The 16,402-nt window shown below is 35.9% G+C and overlaps 1 protein-coding gene across 3 annotated transcripts in view; it reads left to right on the top strand.

Moving 5' to 3' along the window:
• The window catches only part of LOC148947112 (constitutive coactivator of PPAR-gamma-like protein 1 homolog), a 124,447-nt gene that overhangs the window by 21,784 nt on the left and 86,261 nt on the right, over positions 1-16,402 (top strand). For all 3 annotated transcript variants that reach the window (XM_089096876.1, XM_089096874.1, XM_089096875.1), the window contains exons 4-5: positions 663-776; positions 14,032-14,178. In XM_089096876.1, coding sequence (XP_088953002.1) covers positions 663-776; positions 14,032-14,178 — 261 coding nt within the window. The remainder of the gene's footprint in view (positions 1-662; positions 777-14,031; positions 14,179-16,402) is intronic.

Below are 16,402 nucleotides of genomic sequence, written 5' to 3'. Positions count from 1 at the left end.
ATTGACAAGGATCATTATTTACTTACCATTCTCTACTATGAAGAATTGGATATTTTTTTGTTCCAACCAAATCATATAGAATAAATTTTTGTGGAAAACTGGAAACGGGTCACTCAGTCACAAATTAGAACTAATATTTTCCTTATCAAGGGTCAAAATCTGTTGGCAGGCAGTCAACAATGGGGTAGCACACATTTTTTCTATGTGTTTTCCCTATTCTGCTCTCATTTCCTTTAGTTTCTTTATAATTACTTTATAGTCCCAAATGTCAAGGGGGGCATGTCCCCCCCCCTTGCCCCCCTTGCCACGTCCATGCTCATGATTCCTCTATAATGTTATGCTTATCCCCTAGATTTTGAAAAATACCTTTTGTTTTTTATTGATAAATGGCTTTTTTGGTACTTGCAGTGAAAAATTGAAAATAGAAAATAGCCTCCCATAGACTTTGAAAAATACACTTTCACCCAAAAATGGTGGGTATGTGTACGTTTGAAATTGGGTCACCAACCTTTACCTTCTAGGTCTTCACTAGGTCTAGGTTCTAGGTCTTTAGGTCTTCACTAATCTTTACCACGGCTGATCTTTAGTGAATGGAGCTCTCTGTATAGTCAGCGCATTATACTTCTCTTGATTAAGTTGGTAATTTTTTTCTTTTGTTTCAGATCTTGAGGCACATAACTGCCAAAGGAACCCCTCCTCCAAAAATATGGTGGGTACCGCCGACTGCGCTACGTACCTGTTTATCTCTAGCCCTTCGCCAAGTCTCGGTACCTGTTGTAAGTTAACATTTTCTTTTTTCATTTGGAAGTTGTTTTCCACTTTGTATATTTTTTGTATGCAATTATTGTGTTAGCTTAAAAAAAAGAGACTGATCAATAAGAGTTTTAGCACAAGTTTATATATTTTAACTTTAGTTATTAAGCTTACTAAAGATAAAAAAAAATGAACATGCTAACGGTTAATGTAAATATCAGCAGAAATTGCATCTACATTTGTATTTTGTCCCTCATTATAAAGCTCTCCATTCATTTCCTAGAATTCAGGCGTTTCTGCTTGAAAACAGGAATTGCTTGTGAATTCGGATCTCTCAATGGCCAAATGTCACTTCCGTAAAGTGAAATGGATTTTGGCGGAAAAATGAATTTAGTGTCTCTGATCAATGTTTTTTGTAGTATAGGCAAAGACCAAAGAAGCGTTTCTGCTCCAATCCACTTTCTGTAAATATTGGGAGCCAAGAGAATTAGAACTGAGTAGCCTCCGTATCTTCTATTATCCAAGAAAGAGATCAGTAGCTCTAGCTGGATCACTGCCCGTGTTTTTAGTTTAGCGGGATTAATCTTCATACCAACTGTAGCTGCAGACAGTGTCATTTTTTTAGTATATCTTTTGCTTCAGAAATTGATAAATACCGCATTAATTTCTCTTCCGCGCAGACCAGGTCAGTAATTAATGTCTCTGACAAGACTTGGTTTCCTAGGGATGACGTCCTATCTTGCTTCGTTATCCACAGAATACTGAAGCTGAACAGTTTAGGTGACAGAACAAATCCTTGACTAACTTTGGTACTTGTCTAAAACAAGTCTGAGAATACTTAGGTTAAGTAGGCTGCCAAACGCGCACTCACAATAGCCTCTACTGATATTAGCCGATGCGTTTTCCCAGATAATGCCACCTTTCTCAGCAAGTCTTTTGCTTCAGAGTTTAATAAGGAGAATAAGGATTTTACAACCCTGTAGACCAAGTCAGTGGTTAATGTTTCACGTTGGACTTGGTCTTCTTGGTCTGATGCCCTATCCCGCTTCTTATTCCAGTGAATGGTGAACCTGGACAATTTAGGGGACAGAACAGACCCTTGGCTAACTTTGTAATTCGCCGTAAGCATGTCTGAGAGAACTTTGTTTGTGTAGGTTGCTGATAAACGCGCTGTCAGAATAGCCTCCAATAACATTAATTGATGTGTCAGGTGCTCTGTTTTCCTGCATGCCACTCCAAAGTAATTGCGAAAAACTGAGTCAAAGGCTGCCACATTGTTCAGTCATATGTACTTGTATAGTTTAGTTGCAAATTGCTGAACAGACTAAATAGACAATTGAACAAATTCTTATCTCAGTCAATGGTATAGAATTTAGGGCTTCACTTAGTTGAACATTTACTGAATTTGGCGAGAAAATAAGGAACTTGCGAAGGGAAGCATCTTTGTTTTATCCTACAGTTCTTGGGAAAAAAAAATTTAATTCTCATTTTGATCTTTGTTCCAGAACTACCAAGCCTAAATTTACTACACAAGAAAGAAACAAAAACTACCACTAAGAAGCGCCTCCTTGTGTCTGTCGTACCAAGCTCTTTCTTGAGGATCACTAAGAACGTCATATGCTGCCTGAATTCTTCTTCTTCTATTTAACAGCAGGCGGGCTTTTCAGTATAACTATTTAGCCCTTTTCCTTTTGCTTCACTCTGTGGGCTACAGAGCTACTGGCTTGATTGCCTCATATTTATTAGATATATTCAGATATCTTTCAGCAGATCTTTCGACTCTAGGAGTTCAAATATAAGATGATAGATGTCGATTTCTATACTCTGTGTGCAGGTATAGTTGGCTAGGCTCTTGGCTGATAGTGGGATTTTGTGGTGTTTGAAGTATTTTAACAGTTTAGAAAGCAAGGTATGTTGTGCAGACGTCAGCATATTACATTCAAATAGGCAATGGTCAATTGTTTCATTATTCATATTACAATGCCTGCAAAGAGGGGACAGGGGAATTGAACCACTTGAATTAGAAAGCTTATATGAGAATGCAAGGAAATTTAGTCCATTTGTTCCAGAACGAATTCTATGATAAATTTTAGAAAGATACTTATTGGGAAAGGGGGAAAGGATAGGATTAATCTTATTAAAATTAATATCTGATAGCCTCCATCGGTAAATATCTCTAATTGGGATTGGTCTCCCACTTGGCTGGTCAATATTTATAGAATTTTTTGCTATTTCATCAACCTGATGATTACCACTTATGCCAGAGTGGCTAGGAATGTACTGAAAGTAAGTTTTTATGCCACTTGAAGCAAGATTATCAATAATACTGAGACAATGATAAGTGTCAATGTCCAACTTATATTGAGGAGCTGAGGCCAGCAACTCAAGGCTTGATAAAGAGTCGGAATAAATGATAATATTATTCGAGTTTTCAATCAAAGATTGGTTTTGCTTAAGGTGTTCTAATGCCATGATTATGGCATTTAACTCAGCAGACATTATAGATAAATTATTAAATAATCTCTCACCCATTGCAATTTTCAGGTGAGGAAGGAAAACATCACTTGCAACCTTCTCATTCATTTTTGACCCATCAACAAATATTTGGAAGTGATTTTTATAGGTAATTGTATTAAGTTCTGCAATTTTTTTCTGAACAAAAGCAATGGGGGTTAAATCTTTATTCCATTTTGAAAATTCAGTATTTATTATGGGAAATGACCAATTCCATGGAGGGGATTGGGGGAAAGTAGGTGCAATAGACTTTGCTGGTACAGGGAACTTCTTTTGAATATTGGCATACTCATTTGCAATACCTCTATACATGGCTGGATTTCTTAACCAATTATGTAATGTGTGTGAGCTATTTGATTAAATTTTTGTAAGAAGTTTTATCAAGAGAAAGCTACGTCTCTCCCTTATTGTTGTTAATCCACTCTCCATGAGCAGAAACTTGGTGCTTGTGGGTTTCCTAAGACCAAATATGAGACGTAATATATCATTTTGTGTTGTTTCAATTTTTTGCATCTGGGTCTTTGCACATGCACCATAGACAATGAGCCCATAGTCAATATGGGGTCTTATATGTGATTTATAAAGCTGGAGTAAGGTTTTCTCCTTACAACCCCAGGGTGTGGAAAGAAGTCTTTTTAGTATATTTGCTTTTCTATAACATTTTTTTATTGTGTTTGAAATGTGGAGGTGGAAATTAAGTTTTTGGTCAAGCATGAGACCTAGGTAATTAATATTATTATCTTCTGGAATAGTTGTTTTATTTAGAGTTAGTTTTGCATTAACATGGTTTCGCTTCCTGTGAAATTGGATTATTTTTGACTTGGTGGGTGCAATGGGTAAATCTGAATGTTGAGAGAATTTTTCAAACTGGAAAAGTGACTTTTGCAGATTTGACTGTGCTATCTGAAAGGTGTTGCCAGATGACCATAGCACCAGATCATCAGCATATTGTAGATTCGTGTGGGGTAGGTTCATGTCCCAGAGATATAGGGCAAATAGGAGGCAACTGAGGACTGCTCCCTGAGGTATGCCTTTGGATATTGTCTTTTGGGGTGAAGAGGCTGAACCAACACAAACAATGAAACTTCGCACTTCTATGAAGGATTTAATAAAGGATACTAGCTTGGGAGGTACTCCAAGGTTTGCAAGTTTATTTAAAAGGATTTGGTGGTTCACATTGTCATATGCTCCTTCAAAATCAAGGAAAGCTGCCACTAGGATATTATTTTTTGAGAAAGATTCATTTATTGCATTTGTTAGCAAAATGAAAGCATCTGTTGAGGAGTGGTATTTCCAGAATCCAGTTTGAATGTGTGGGATCATGTTATTTTTCTCAACAAACCAGAGGAGTCTGTGATAAATTATTTTCTCTATTATTTTCCCCATCACAGGTGTAATCATTATGGGCCTATGAGACTCAGGGTTATCTTTTGGTTTATTTTTCTTTAGGATTGGTAGGAGGGACGAATATTTCCATATATTGGGGAACCTAGAGGATGCCCAAGCGTGATTATAACAATTTAGCAGTTCTTGTTTGTATGAAGGTGTGAGATTCTTTATCCATGTAGGGTGTATATTGCCATAGCTGCTGCTAGTTTTGGACCTAATATGATGTATTGCATTATTCAATTCCTGGATTGAAAATGGATTAGTTATGCACTCGGATCCTGGGCGTGGTTGGTAACTAGGGTTCATAGGAATTGTGGACAGATTGCTTTGATTATTTGATGTTAGCTTATTAACAAAAAGAGTTGCAAATAGGTTAGCCTTTTCAATATCATTGTCATAATGGGTATTATTATGTATAAGCTCATACAGGAGTGGGTTGGGAGAAGTCTTTCCCACATATGTGGCTTATGATTTTATGTATAATTGGCTCATGCGTTTCTCTGGAGAGATTATTTGCAAAATTATTCCAGTATTTATATTTAGCATCTATTATAGTCCTTTTTAGATTAGATTCTGCTTGTATTTTTTTTAAATATGTAGTAGGTGTTGGTTTTTTTATGAATTCTGTCCTAGCTGCCTTTTTTATCTTCCATTTATTTAGGCACTCATTTGTCCACCATGCTTTAGGAATTTGTTTAGGGAATGTTTTCTTAGGTGTTGTCCTGGGGATAGCATGATTAGCTGTATTTATTAGTAAAGATGTCAAGGCTTCAGCATGTGTGTCAACTGTTGTGTTAGAAATGCATGAACTTTGGGTGAAATTTGTAATTTCATCATTTAGCTTATTTTGGAAAATAGACCAATTTGCTTTAGTGTTGATATATTTGGAAGTATGAGAAGAAGTTTCAGCAGGTTCATTTAGGGAGCAAACTATAGCAAAGTGGTCTGTACACAGACTATCAATTTCATTTATGTAAATTTTGTTCAAAAAATTTAAAGACACAATTTGTAGGTCAATTGTGGAGAATTTGGCACTTTTGGGGTTAAAATATGTATTTAGGTTTGGAGGGGTAGCAACAGCTAATTCATTATTATTTGAAATCATATGCTCAATAAATTTACCAGCTTTATTTGCTGGTTTATTCCCCACAAAAGGCTGTGGGCATTGAAATCACCACAAATAATGATGTTTTTTAACATATTAGAATTATTTATATAATTAAAGAAATCCTTGGCATCTGAAGTTTGGCCATTAGGGTTATAAAAGCTTATTATGTAGGTTTTTAAATTATTCAGCCAAACACTTATACCAATTACATCAACATCATTTTCAAAATCTGGAAAATTGATGCCACAAAATTTTATATTATTATTAACTAATAAAGCTACACCACCTCCTTTTCTCTCTGAAGATCTATCCTTTCTCAGGATAGTGTATCCCAGAGACTTAATTTGTTGATTTTGGGTTAAATGAGTTTCCTGGAGGCAAGCAATATTAATGGAATTATTATTCATAAATGATATTAGTTCATTTAGCTTATTTTCTGTGAGTGATCTTATATTCCATTGGAGTATTGATAAATGTTGTGTTGTTGATTTATTCTTCATATGACTGAGTATCAATGTTCAGCTTTGTTAAAAGTAAAGCAAGATCTTTTTTTGCTTGAATGAGCATATCATCAGGGATGTAGGTTTTTGCCAATTCTGCAATAATTTTTGTTTTGTGTAGTTGATGTATGTTCATGGCCTGAACTGCATTACAGTTTAAAATGAATAAGCATATATTTGGGGATTGTATTTTTGGTTGTGCATCCTGTTTGTTTGTTAAGGGATTGATTCCTGGTAGTGTTTCTGGTTTGTTTCTTCTTGGGAGGGAGGGCCAGGCTGGCCTCATCTCACTGGAAAACAAGGCTTGCTGGCTTGGTGATTCCTTCTGATAGGGATTTGAGCTAGGGGGCTTAGAAGATGTTGTTTTATATGGGGTGCTTGATGCATTTGGGGCATTTGACTTGGGGGTTTTGGTTGGTTTCATTACAGGCTTTATTTGGTATTGTTGGGCAGCATTTGCTTCCATTGCTGCAAAGGGGTATGGGATGGCCTTCTTTGTTGATATTTGGAGTGTTAGAGCTCTTTTCTTGTATGCAGGGCATAATGATTTATTTGTAGATTCATGTGGACCTTTGCAATTGATGCATGTAGGCTGGGTGTTGTTGCAAGTTGTCAGCTCTTTAGGATGGAAAGATTTACAATTACTACACTCTTGGAGAATTTCATTGCATTTGTTTGTCGTGTGTCCCAGTTTGAAACACTTCTGACACTGAATAGGCTTAGGTTTGTATTCATTGTGTGGTTTGATTTGCCCAAATATTAATAATTTTTCTGGGATATCAATTTTATCCTTTAGTGTGAATAAGAAGGATCTACTAGTTTTTAGGCCAGTAGAGTTAGGTTTTCCAAGTTGGGTAACATCCTCAACTGGGATTGTGTTTCCAGCCCTATCTGAGACGCCTGCTTATAACTCCTGAGTAGATATCTCTGGGGGAACATTGTAAACTACAATTTTTGTTGGTGATTGTTTTGGGTTCCAATTAGATGCAATAATTGGGATATTCAGAAGGGATTTAAGGTTAATTATTGTATCTGCTGATTTCTGATCTTCTACAGCCTGAATAAACTGAAATTCCCGTTTGGCTTCTTCTTCTTCTCTGTCTGGATTATTATCTGAAAAAGAAACAAGTTAAAACATAGATATTCCATTTTTTTGCAAAATTGAGCATTAACTAAAATTATTAAAATAGATTCTATCTTATTTTGGTAGCCTCCGTAATTTTTGTGATAGCTTTATAAAATATTTAATAGTTTATTAATTGAGCTGCGATATGGTACTTCATGACTTAATTTGTAATAAAGTCATGTGTGTTACAAAAATCCACTCATGCTAATCTGGATTCTCCTGCAAATTGATTTCCAGGAAGTTGCCTGAAATCCACGAAATCGCTTGGTTTTCCAGAAAACATAGAATATGTCAACTAACGATTAATCTTCGCCAGATATGCACAACGATCAACTAATCGTTATCAGAGGTTGATGGGTTCTAACTCTGAAATAACGTAAAGCTGTCGTGGTTTTTATTCAGCTTTAAGATGGACTAATTCTGGAAAGATAACTTTGCCTAGAATACAGAAGTCAAAGTGTTCATAATTGATTCACTTACTTTGAGGTATAATTGCAAAAATTAGGAACAGCAAAAAATTGTGAAACTAATTTGCTGCCATAAGTATGATAACTTTCTGGTATAAGCTAGGCATTGGAATCAAAAGCAAAATAAAGGTGGGGTCAGTTCGGTGTTATCGTAAACGGAAATCATATTTTTTAGCCCATCTTCAACTATGTAGGGATATGTCAGCCAATACACGAAGCAAAACTTAGCATATTAATACACCAATGAATATTGAGTTGCAGCTGATAAGCAATCAGTGCTCTAAAAGTATAAAAAATAGAGAGTGTTTGAACTTCATCTTGTGATTGTATTTATTCGAGAACTAGCCATCGGGAAAGACTACAGCTCGAGCTGAGCTGGCTATAATCTATGTATAAGAAGCACGTAGTTAAATGAGTTCATTTCGTTCCTTTAAATGAATTAATGCTATGCTGGCTTCTTGTAGAAAGTCAACCCTTTGACATTCAGACCTCTGAATGATGAAAGCCTTGAGCATAAGTAGAAGGAGTTTCAAAACGGAATGAAGTTTGTTCCTAATCAGTTAATTCGGAGCTTTAGTATAGTGCTTATTTCATTCATTTATTCGCATTGATTTTCTTTTATTGTGATAGTTTGAAAAGAACATTATTTTGTAAAGAACATTATTATGTGCTGCCTGGTAATACGAGCTAGACTCTCAGCCGGGCATACCCATATTTTAGTTGTATTTAGATTGTAAATAAAAGAACCTGAACCTGTACAAATAAAGAGGGCCTCTGACGTTATTGTTACATTTGGCATTAGGTTACATTTTCCTAATCGCCAGAGCCGTGGCGGCTTGTTTTTCTTTCTCACTCTTCGTATCTGATGAAATCTATTAATTATAAAATGTCTGAAACGCTAAAGTTTGACTCTTTTTCACCTCTCTACTTTTTAAAACAATAAAAAACTTTAGCGTAAAGAGCGAGGCATTGAGGAAGGGACATTCCTTTAAATATAGATCCTTAAAACGACTGTAAAAAGGTCAATCAGGCAGTTATGTAAACATGTAAATGAAGCGTCGACATCAATGAGTGAAACTTGATATTTATGTTATTTTTCTTGTGGAGTGTAATTAAGAATACTGTTCTGTATGGCCTGTTTTTTGGCTTGTAATAAAATTATTATTATTATTATTATACGGAATAATTGCTGTTCGTTTTAAGTTTTAATGTTGCTCCTTACTTCCAGTAAAAAAACACTTTTTTTCTTTATTTAATTTCATAAAGACATTACTTTTGTCAACATATGAAGAACCGTGTATATTGCAATTGTATCTGTCTGGTTTATATGCAAAGTAACACAAGAGACGAAAATTAACAAACAAGTGAGTAGTGAAGAATTATGGTATGCAAAGTAATATTTGGCAGGGATAGTCACTAGATAAATCACTAGAGTTGGCACTGTGATTGGGTGATTTTTGGGGAACCAAATTTTTTTGGGGGGGTGACATAGATTTTCGGGGAAACCCCCAAAATTCGGGGATAGTGCAAGCCCTGCTTGATTTCTAATCAGGAAAATTGAAATATTTAACTACACGAGAAAAGAAAAGCTCCTACTTGGCGGTTGACGCAATAAAGAACTGCCGCAAAATTAATTCAAAGTCAACCGAACGCCGCCGCCTCTGCCGGCGATGGCACGCGTGCGGCGTTGCGACACTTCGGTGACGGCCAACCGGGCCTCTCGTTGGCGGTGTTTGGTTGATACGCCGGCGTGGCGCCGGGGTCTAACTATATGTATACAATGGGCAAAGTTCACAACTTGCAGCCCTTGCTCCCGGGACTGTGGGAAGGAATTTTACACCTAAAGACATAGTTATTAGATTTTTCGACTGTGCTGAACAAAATGACTAAAATTTTTATTGGGTGACTTCGAGAAAAAATGAGCGCTGGAGGGGGCCTAGTTGCCCCCCATTTTTTGGTCACTGAAAAAGGGCACTAGAACTTTTTGTTTCCGTTTGAATGAGCCCTCTCGCGATATTCTAGGATCACTGGGTCGATACGATTACCCCTGGGAAGAAAAATAAAAATAAACTAAACGCATCTGTGATCTTTGTTCTGGCAAAAAATACAAAATTCCACATTTTTGCATATAGGAGCTTTGAAACCTCTACAGTAGGGTTATCTGATGGTGCGAGTTTCATTAAAATTCTGTGACTTTTATGGGTTGTTTCCCCTTTTTTCGAAAATAAGGCAAATATTCTCAGGCTCGTAACTTTTGATTGGTAACACTAAACTTGATGAAACTTATATGTTTGAAATCAGCATAAAAATCTGACTCTTTCGATGTATCTATGGGTATCAAAATTCCGTTTTTAAGAGTTTCGGTTCCTATTGAGACGGGTCGCTCCTTACTTACAGTTATTTACCACGAACTGTTTGATATCGATGCAAGCAGAGAAAAAAAACGAGTAAGGAACAGAAATTATATTAAAGAACGTACTGTAGCCCGTAGTAAGCGAAGTATTAAAATCAATACATTATATTCATGATGATGCATCACCCTTATCTTTTGATAATATAATATAACACAAACATCTTTTGAAAATTTCCATCTCTAGGATAAGGTTCCATTTTGACTGACCTTGCTGCCTGATTCCCTGTGGTTTGTCTTTGGATATTATAACTAGGAAAGTCATTGGCTTGTTGTTGTGTATAATTATCTTTGAAACAAATGTCTCGTCGAGAATAGTTGTAAGGTCCAATAACTATGCCTTCGGGGATGACATGACCCCCCACATCCCTTGATAATAGGGCTATAAGCTATGAAATTTACACAATTAAATAAAGGTAAATAAAAACAGAAATTAGATAAAGAAACAGAAATTAAATGAAAAACAGGTCTTTTTTCAAATGAAAATATGCAAAGGACAATTTTTCGGTCGGAAGCATCTACAAGAAATTTTCCGAGGGGAATTTCAGCGAGGATGGCATTGTACGGGGGGAAATTTTTCCGAGGGATGGTTGCGTGGGAAGAACTTTCGATTGAGAATTTTTCTTGGGGGGATTATCGGTTGAGGGGGAGGCGGTTTTCACAGCATTACCTGAAAAACGATCAGAAACTAGATAAACAAAAAATGTCAATTCCATTTTCGACTAAGAAGGAAACAGAAGTTACAGCACAAAGGAGGAACATGCACAAAAACAAACATCCCAGGAAAAAAAATACATGAAAATTAGGGTGTCACGTATCACATTTTCTAGCGTCACGATTTGCTGTAAAAAATTGCACAGATTTAAGTTACTATAATAAAAGAAAATCCACAAAAATGTACAAAGAACTTTTCAAGAGACCATGGGAAGAAAATTTGTTCAAGAAGTTTTTTTCATAGGTTTTAGGTAGCAAAATTTGTTGAAGAGGTTCTTAAAAACGAACAAATTCTCAAGGAAAAAATATGTGGCACACTGTCAAGGGCTTATAAATAAGCTACTTATAATTGTCGGTTTGGACTATTGAGCTCTTTTTCTCGAAGCATTATTCTGCTTTTTTCTCTATATAAAGCATACAAAATTATGCTATTCCAAACTATTGTCAAATTCCTTGCGACATGCGGGGTCGAACCGTTCAATCTTCGATCAGGAAACACGCCTTCACCCATTACGTCATCGCAAGGTGTTAAATAATAGTAATTCTTTTATGACTCTCTTAACTTACTTTAGATAGTAGAATTTTAATGGAGAGTGTATTGCCGCTTTTTAGTGCGGCCAACAGCAGGTATGAGAATTTATTAATGTAAATTTGTGGCATAATTTATTATGTGGCATAAATGTGACATAATCTAACATAATTTAGCTAGGATGAAATATGAATACCTACCTTGATGCCATTTATTTATCTTCTGTCATTATTCAATAATCGCTTGTGGAGAAAATATAATTTTGAGCTCTTAATAGAGCCCTAAAATTCAAAACAGTCAATAGTGACCAAAAGTTAAAAGAAATGTTCTCCAAAAAACTGTCTAGCGATAAACAAATTGTGAGTTTAAATTGTCACTATAGAAAATTTAAATAGAAAGCCCATAGTAACCAAAAGTTTAAAGACAAATTTCTAAAAAAAAACATGTCTAGCGAGAAAAAATTCCCATTTGTAGCTGGTTCAGGACTGACAGTTATTATTTTTATTAGTATCATCATTAAAATGTTATTATGGAAAAAAATTAGCAGAAATTTTAAAGAGCCGGAAACCCCCCAATCATGATGTCAGTTTTACTGTAACGTCAGTTCATTTTGTCTTCGATTTTGTTCAATGAAAAAATAAAATGTGACAGTTAACTGTAAGGACCTATAACCCTTTATGGACTACTTGGTGTGCGAAAAATTAAAGGAATCTGCCCATGCATATTGCATTACTGCTTTGCAACAGTCACGTGTTGGAAAATTATACTTTATTTTTATTCAAAACTGGTTGTTGTTCAGGTACCCCGTTAGCAGTGGAGAATAAAAGAAGACAAATCAGTGCCACATATGCAAAAAAGTTATTATTCTTGTTATTCCAGCCAGGGTTCTGTGAGTTAACTGTGAACCGTTTTCGGCCATGTTGATTCCAATGGTGTGGTTTTTGTTTCGATCTGACGCCAGGCTGTTCTTCAAAATTCCCTTAAATTTGTTTTCGAAATGAATGATAATAGAATGCTAGTTGCTCATTTAATGACAAAAAGAAAATGCTAGGTGTCAGTCATAGTAGTATATGCCATAGTAGTCATAGTAGTATTTGTAGTATATGCATAGTAGTAAAGTCATAGTAGTATATATAGACATGACTGATGGAGATACACCTTCAAAGGGAACCTTCGTTTTCTTAAGCTGTCTGGTGCCGTATTTTTATAGATTTTTTTGACTTTTTTATTTTCACCTACTTTTTTTCAATTTGGCACCCGCTACTACCGAAACCTGAAAAACTGATTATGAAGACCCTCTTCCTTAAAAGTTGAATTCTCAATTTTTCAAAACAATATTATGCGGTAAGTAAGTTTCCATTGAACAAATTCAAACATTCAGATTCCCTTTCCACTGTCTTTGGTAATGACGTTTCAAAATATATTCGCCTAAAGTTAAAGTGTAATATGCCCAAAATATATACTTTATTGAGGTCAAGCTTACCCGTATTAATCTTTCAGCCTATATTTCATTCTTCTCTACGTATGCTTGTTCCCTTTCTTTCCCTACATAATTTAAAAGATCTCCTTTTCTTACTTGTAAAGTTAATTGGAAATGATGCCTTATGAGGATGACATTTTTTTTTCATTCAAAAACCTCCTTGAACAACTATTTATTTTGTTTATTTATTTATTATTTTTTGTTGTGTGGACAATCGGTAACGCAAAAGCCTGGTCGTAAAATGCCTTATAACTTGTTCTAAAAATGGTTCAAAAACCTAAAAGACAATTATCAATTTTTTCGGTCTTACTTAAGAAGAAAGACTTGTCAGCTTCACTTAAAAAGAAATAAAGAAATCAATTCGGTGTCAAGTTTGAAAAGAAGTTGGGGGGGGGGGGGGTATTTTAAGTATTGTCTGGATGTATGTTGATACTTGAATGGCCACAATCTATTTGATGTTCTCTATTTTTGACATCTTAAAGTCGACAAAAAACAATTTTCTTGGGGAGTTCTTTTCTCCGCTCCCTTCTTTTTACTCGTATTCTTTTACGAGTGCAAAGGAGGGTAGGCTATATATGTAAACGATAGTTCATTGATATATATATATATATATATATATATATATATATATATATATATATTGACAGAAGCGCATCCAGGATTTTTGTTCGGGGGGGGGGGGGTACATAAAAAACCTCAAAAAACGCATACAAATTTTGTTTATGTCCATTTTTTTTACGTTTTTACGAGTCAAACAAACATTTCGGGGAGGAGGGGGGGTGTTCAAACCGGGTGCAGCATGCACATCACACTACAAGACTTTATCAACACATTGTGCATCTGTTTTTAAAGATGAAGGGGATGACCAGTGAAGCCAAAACAAAAAATATTGCCGAGTTTCAGCTATGTAGAACCGAAAAGCAGGCTTAGGCAACTTAAGACATATTTAATGTTATATCATGAAAATGTTTGACTGGTAATATACAGATCTCATAAATGTTATTAAAGTAGTTTGTTTTATCATATTTATTTTAATTGTAGCTGTACAGTATAGAGGATCATTACCAAGAAGTTATTGGATTCTGCCGGGAGAGGCACTTTGACGCTCTGTTGGCGGACAGCGCTGATTTTGCTGTTTTTGACCCACCTCGTTATTTATCAGCAAGCAACTTAAAATTAACCAATCGGGTAAGTTGCTACTATGCACATATTTTGTAATAGATCAGAAACGATGTGAGTTTATGCAATCTCTGCATTTTTGTCCTCCATGCCAACAAACAAAGGTAAAATTTGCTCCCCTCCCCTCCTACCCTAAACTGAAACATCAAAAAACGATGGCCGAAAAAACACTTCTGGTTTAAACTAGTGTTGGGAGATATTTTGATTAATCGATAGTTTTACTTTCGATATTCGATGTATCGATATTTCGGATCGAATTTAGCTAGGATGAAAGTGAAAAATAATTTGATGCCTTTTTTTATGCTCTTTCATAATTCAATAATCGCTTCTTTTGCAAATTGCATCTTGATCCCTTAAAGGGGCGACAAAGGTATTTCATTTTTATAACCCCACAAAGAAGTTATAACTTAACCTAACCTGCAAAATACTTTATTTTCAATTCAAACCGTTTTCTTACCGTTTCAAGTTTTCAAATGCTGTCGAAAAAAAAAAACAGCGCTGAATTTTGCGATCCAAAACTGTGCCGTCGACTATTCAGGGTATATTCCAATTCAGGGCATATATTTGCACAGGGGGGGGGGGGGGCATGGTGGTAAAGCTCATGGTAAATTTGCAGTGGGCCATATAATTTAGCTGGGATGAAAGTGAAAACTTCATTTTATGCTTCTTTATGCTCTTTCATAATCTATATTAAATACCTCAAGGGCCCCTTTAAGGGCTCAAGATGCAATATGCGAAAGAAGCGATTACTGAATTATGAAAGAGCATAAGAAAAGGCGTCAAATGATGCTTTCACTTTCATCCTAGCTAAATTCGATCCGAAATATCAATACATCGAATATCGAAAGTAAAACTATCGATTAATCAAAATATCTCCCAACACTATATCTCCCCATATAGGGCCACCTAGAAATTTACCGAAAGTTCACCCTGTCTGATCGGCCAGTTTAGCTTTGATAACATTAAAAATCCGAACTTTTCATTATAACATCATTTGTTATGAACCTTTCATTCTCAGTTGGTAATAATTCACACGCATCTGACTCGGGAGTCGGAAGTAAATTCTTGCAAAAAACATGCCAGGGTAAGATGTAAGATAAAGATAAATAAAATCAATTATAGATGATAGAATTATAACCTGAATCTCGAAGATGAAAATTTGCAGAATGTTCATGTGGTGGATTTTCCGTGGGGAATATACGGGGTTAGAGACCCATAAAAAATGTCAGTTTCGATTATACATTTCTATATTACTACTACTACTTACAACTCACCGCAGCACCAAGCCGCCTGAGGTCAAAACAGCTACGCACGCTCCTCCTCCATCCCAATGTATTTAAAGCCTCCCTCTTTACACCCTCCCAAGAAGTTTCCATTTCCTTTAAATCTTTCTTTAATGACGTCCTCCCACCCCAAAAGGACGACCTGCTTTCTCTTTAGCCCTAGACGGTTGGTCGGAAAAGAAAATTTTTGGCAATCTGTCATCCTTCATCCGCACAACGTGCCCTAGCCATCTCAACCTTTTTTTCATTATAGCCCTAGAAAGTGGGATTGAACCACATTTCTCGTACAGTCTTTTGTTTGAAATACGGTCAGTCAGCCGGGTGCCCAGAACAATCCTTAAGCAATTTCTCTAGAAAACATCTAGCAAATCTTAATCCGCTTTTCGAAGCACCCATGTTTCAGAGCCATATTTGACTACTGTCATCACTGTAGCTTCTAATATTCTAATCTTGGTTTGTAGACTTATCTTCCTATTCTTCCAAACTTTTTTTAATTGTGAAAAAACACCTTGAGCCTTGGCTATTCTACTTTTAACATTTTCACTGCTCCCACCATCTTTACTAATAATACTACCAAGGTAAGTTAAGCCGCCCACTTGATCAATCTTTTCATTGCCCAACTTCACCTTTTCATCTTCACTTATTCCTAGCCTTAGTGACTTAGTCTTCTTAACATTAATTTTCAACCCTATTCTAGCACCCTGAACTCGCAACACCCTGAAGTTCATTCATTTTGCTCACACTTTCCTCTAGGATGCTTAAATCATCAGCATAATCTAAGTCCAGGAGACTTTTCCCTCCCCATTTGATTCTGTGGTCTCCCATTGCCTTTCCTGTGCTCCTTAAGACATGATCCATCAAAATAATCCATATAAAGGGACATAGAACACAACCCTGCTTAACTCCTGATTTAATACAAAACCAGCTGCTAACCTCATTTCCTACCTTAA

This window comes from Artemia sp. Qi Xiang Cuo, chromosome 11 (genome assembly GCF_049724085.1).
Source record: "Artemia sp. Qi Xiang Cuo chromosome 11, ASM4972408v1, whole genome shotgun sequence".
Lineage (NCBI taxonomy): Eukaryota > Metazoa > Arthropoda > Branchiopoda > Anostraca > Artemiidae > Artemia > Artemia sp. Qi Xiang Cuo.
The sequence above is the reverse complement of the archived record's forward strand: the minus strand, read 5'-3'. Positions and strand labels throughout refer to the sequence as shown.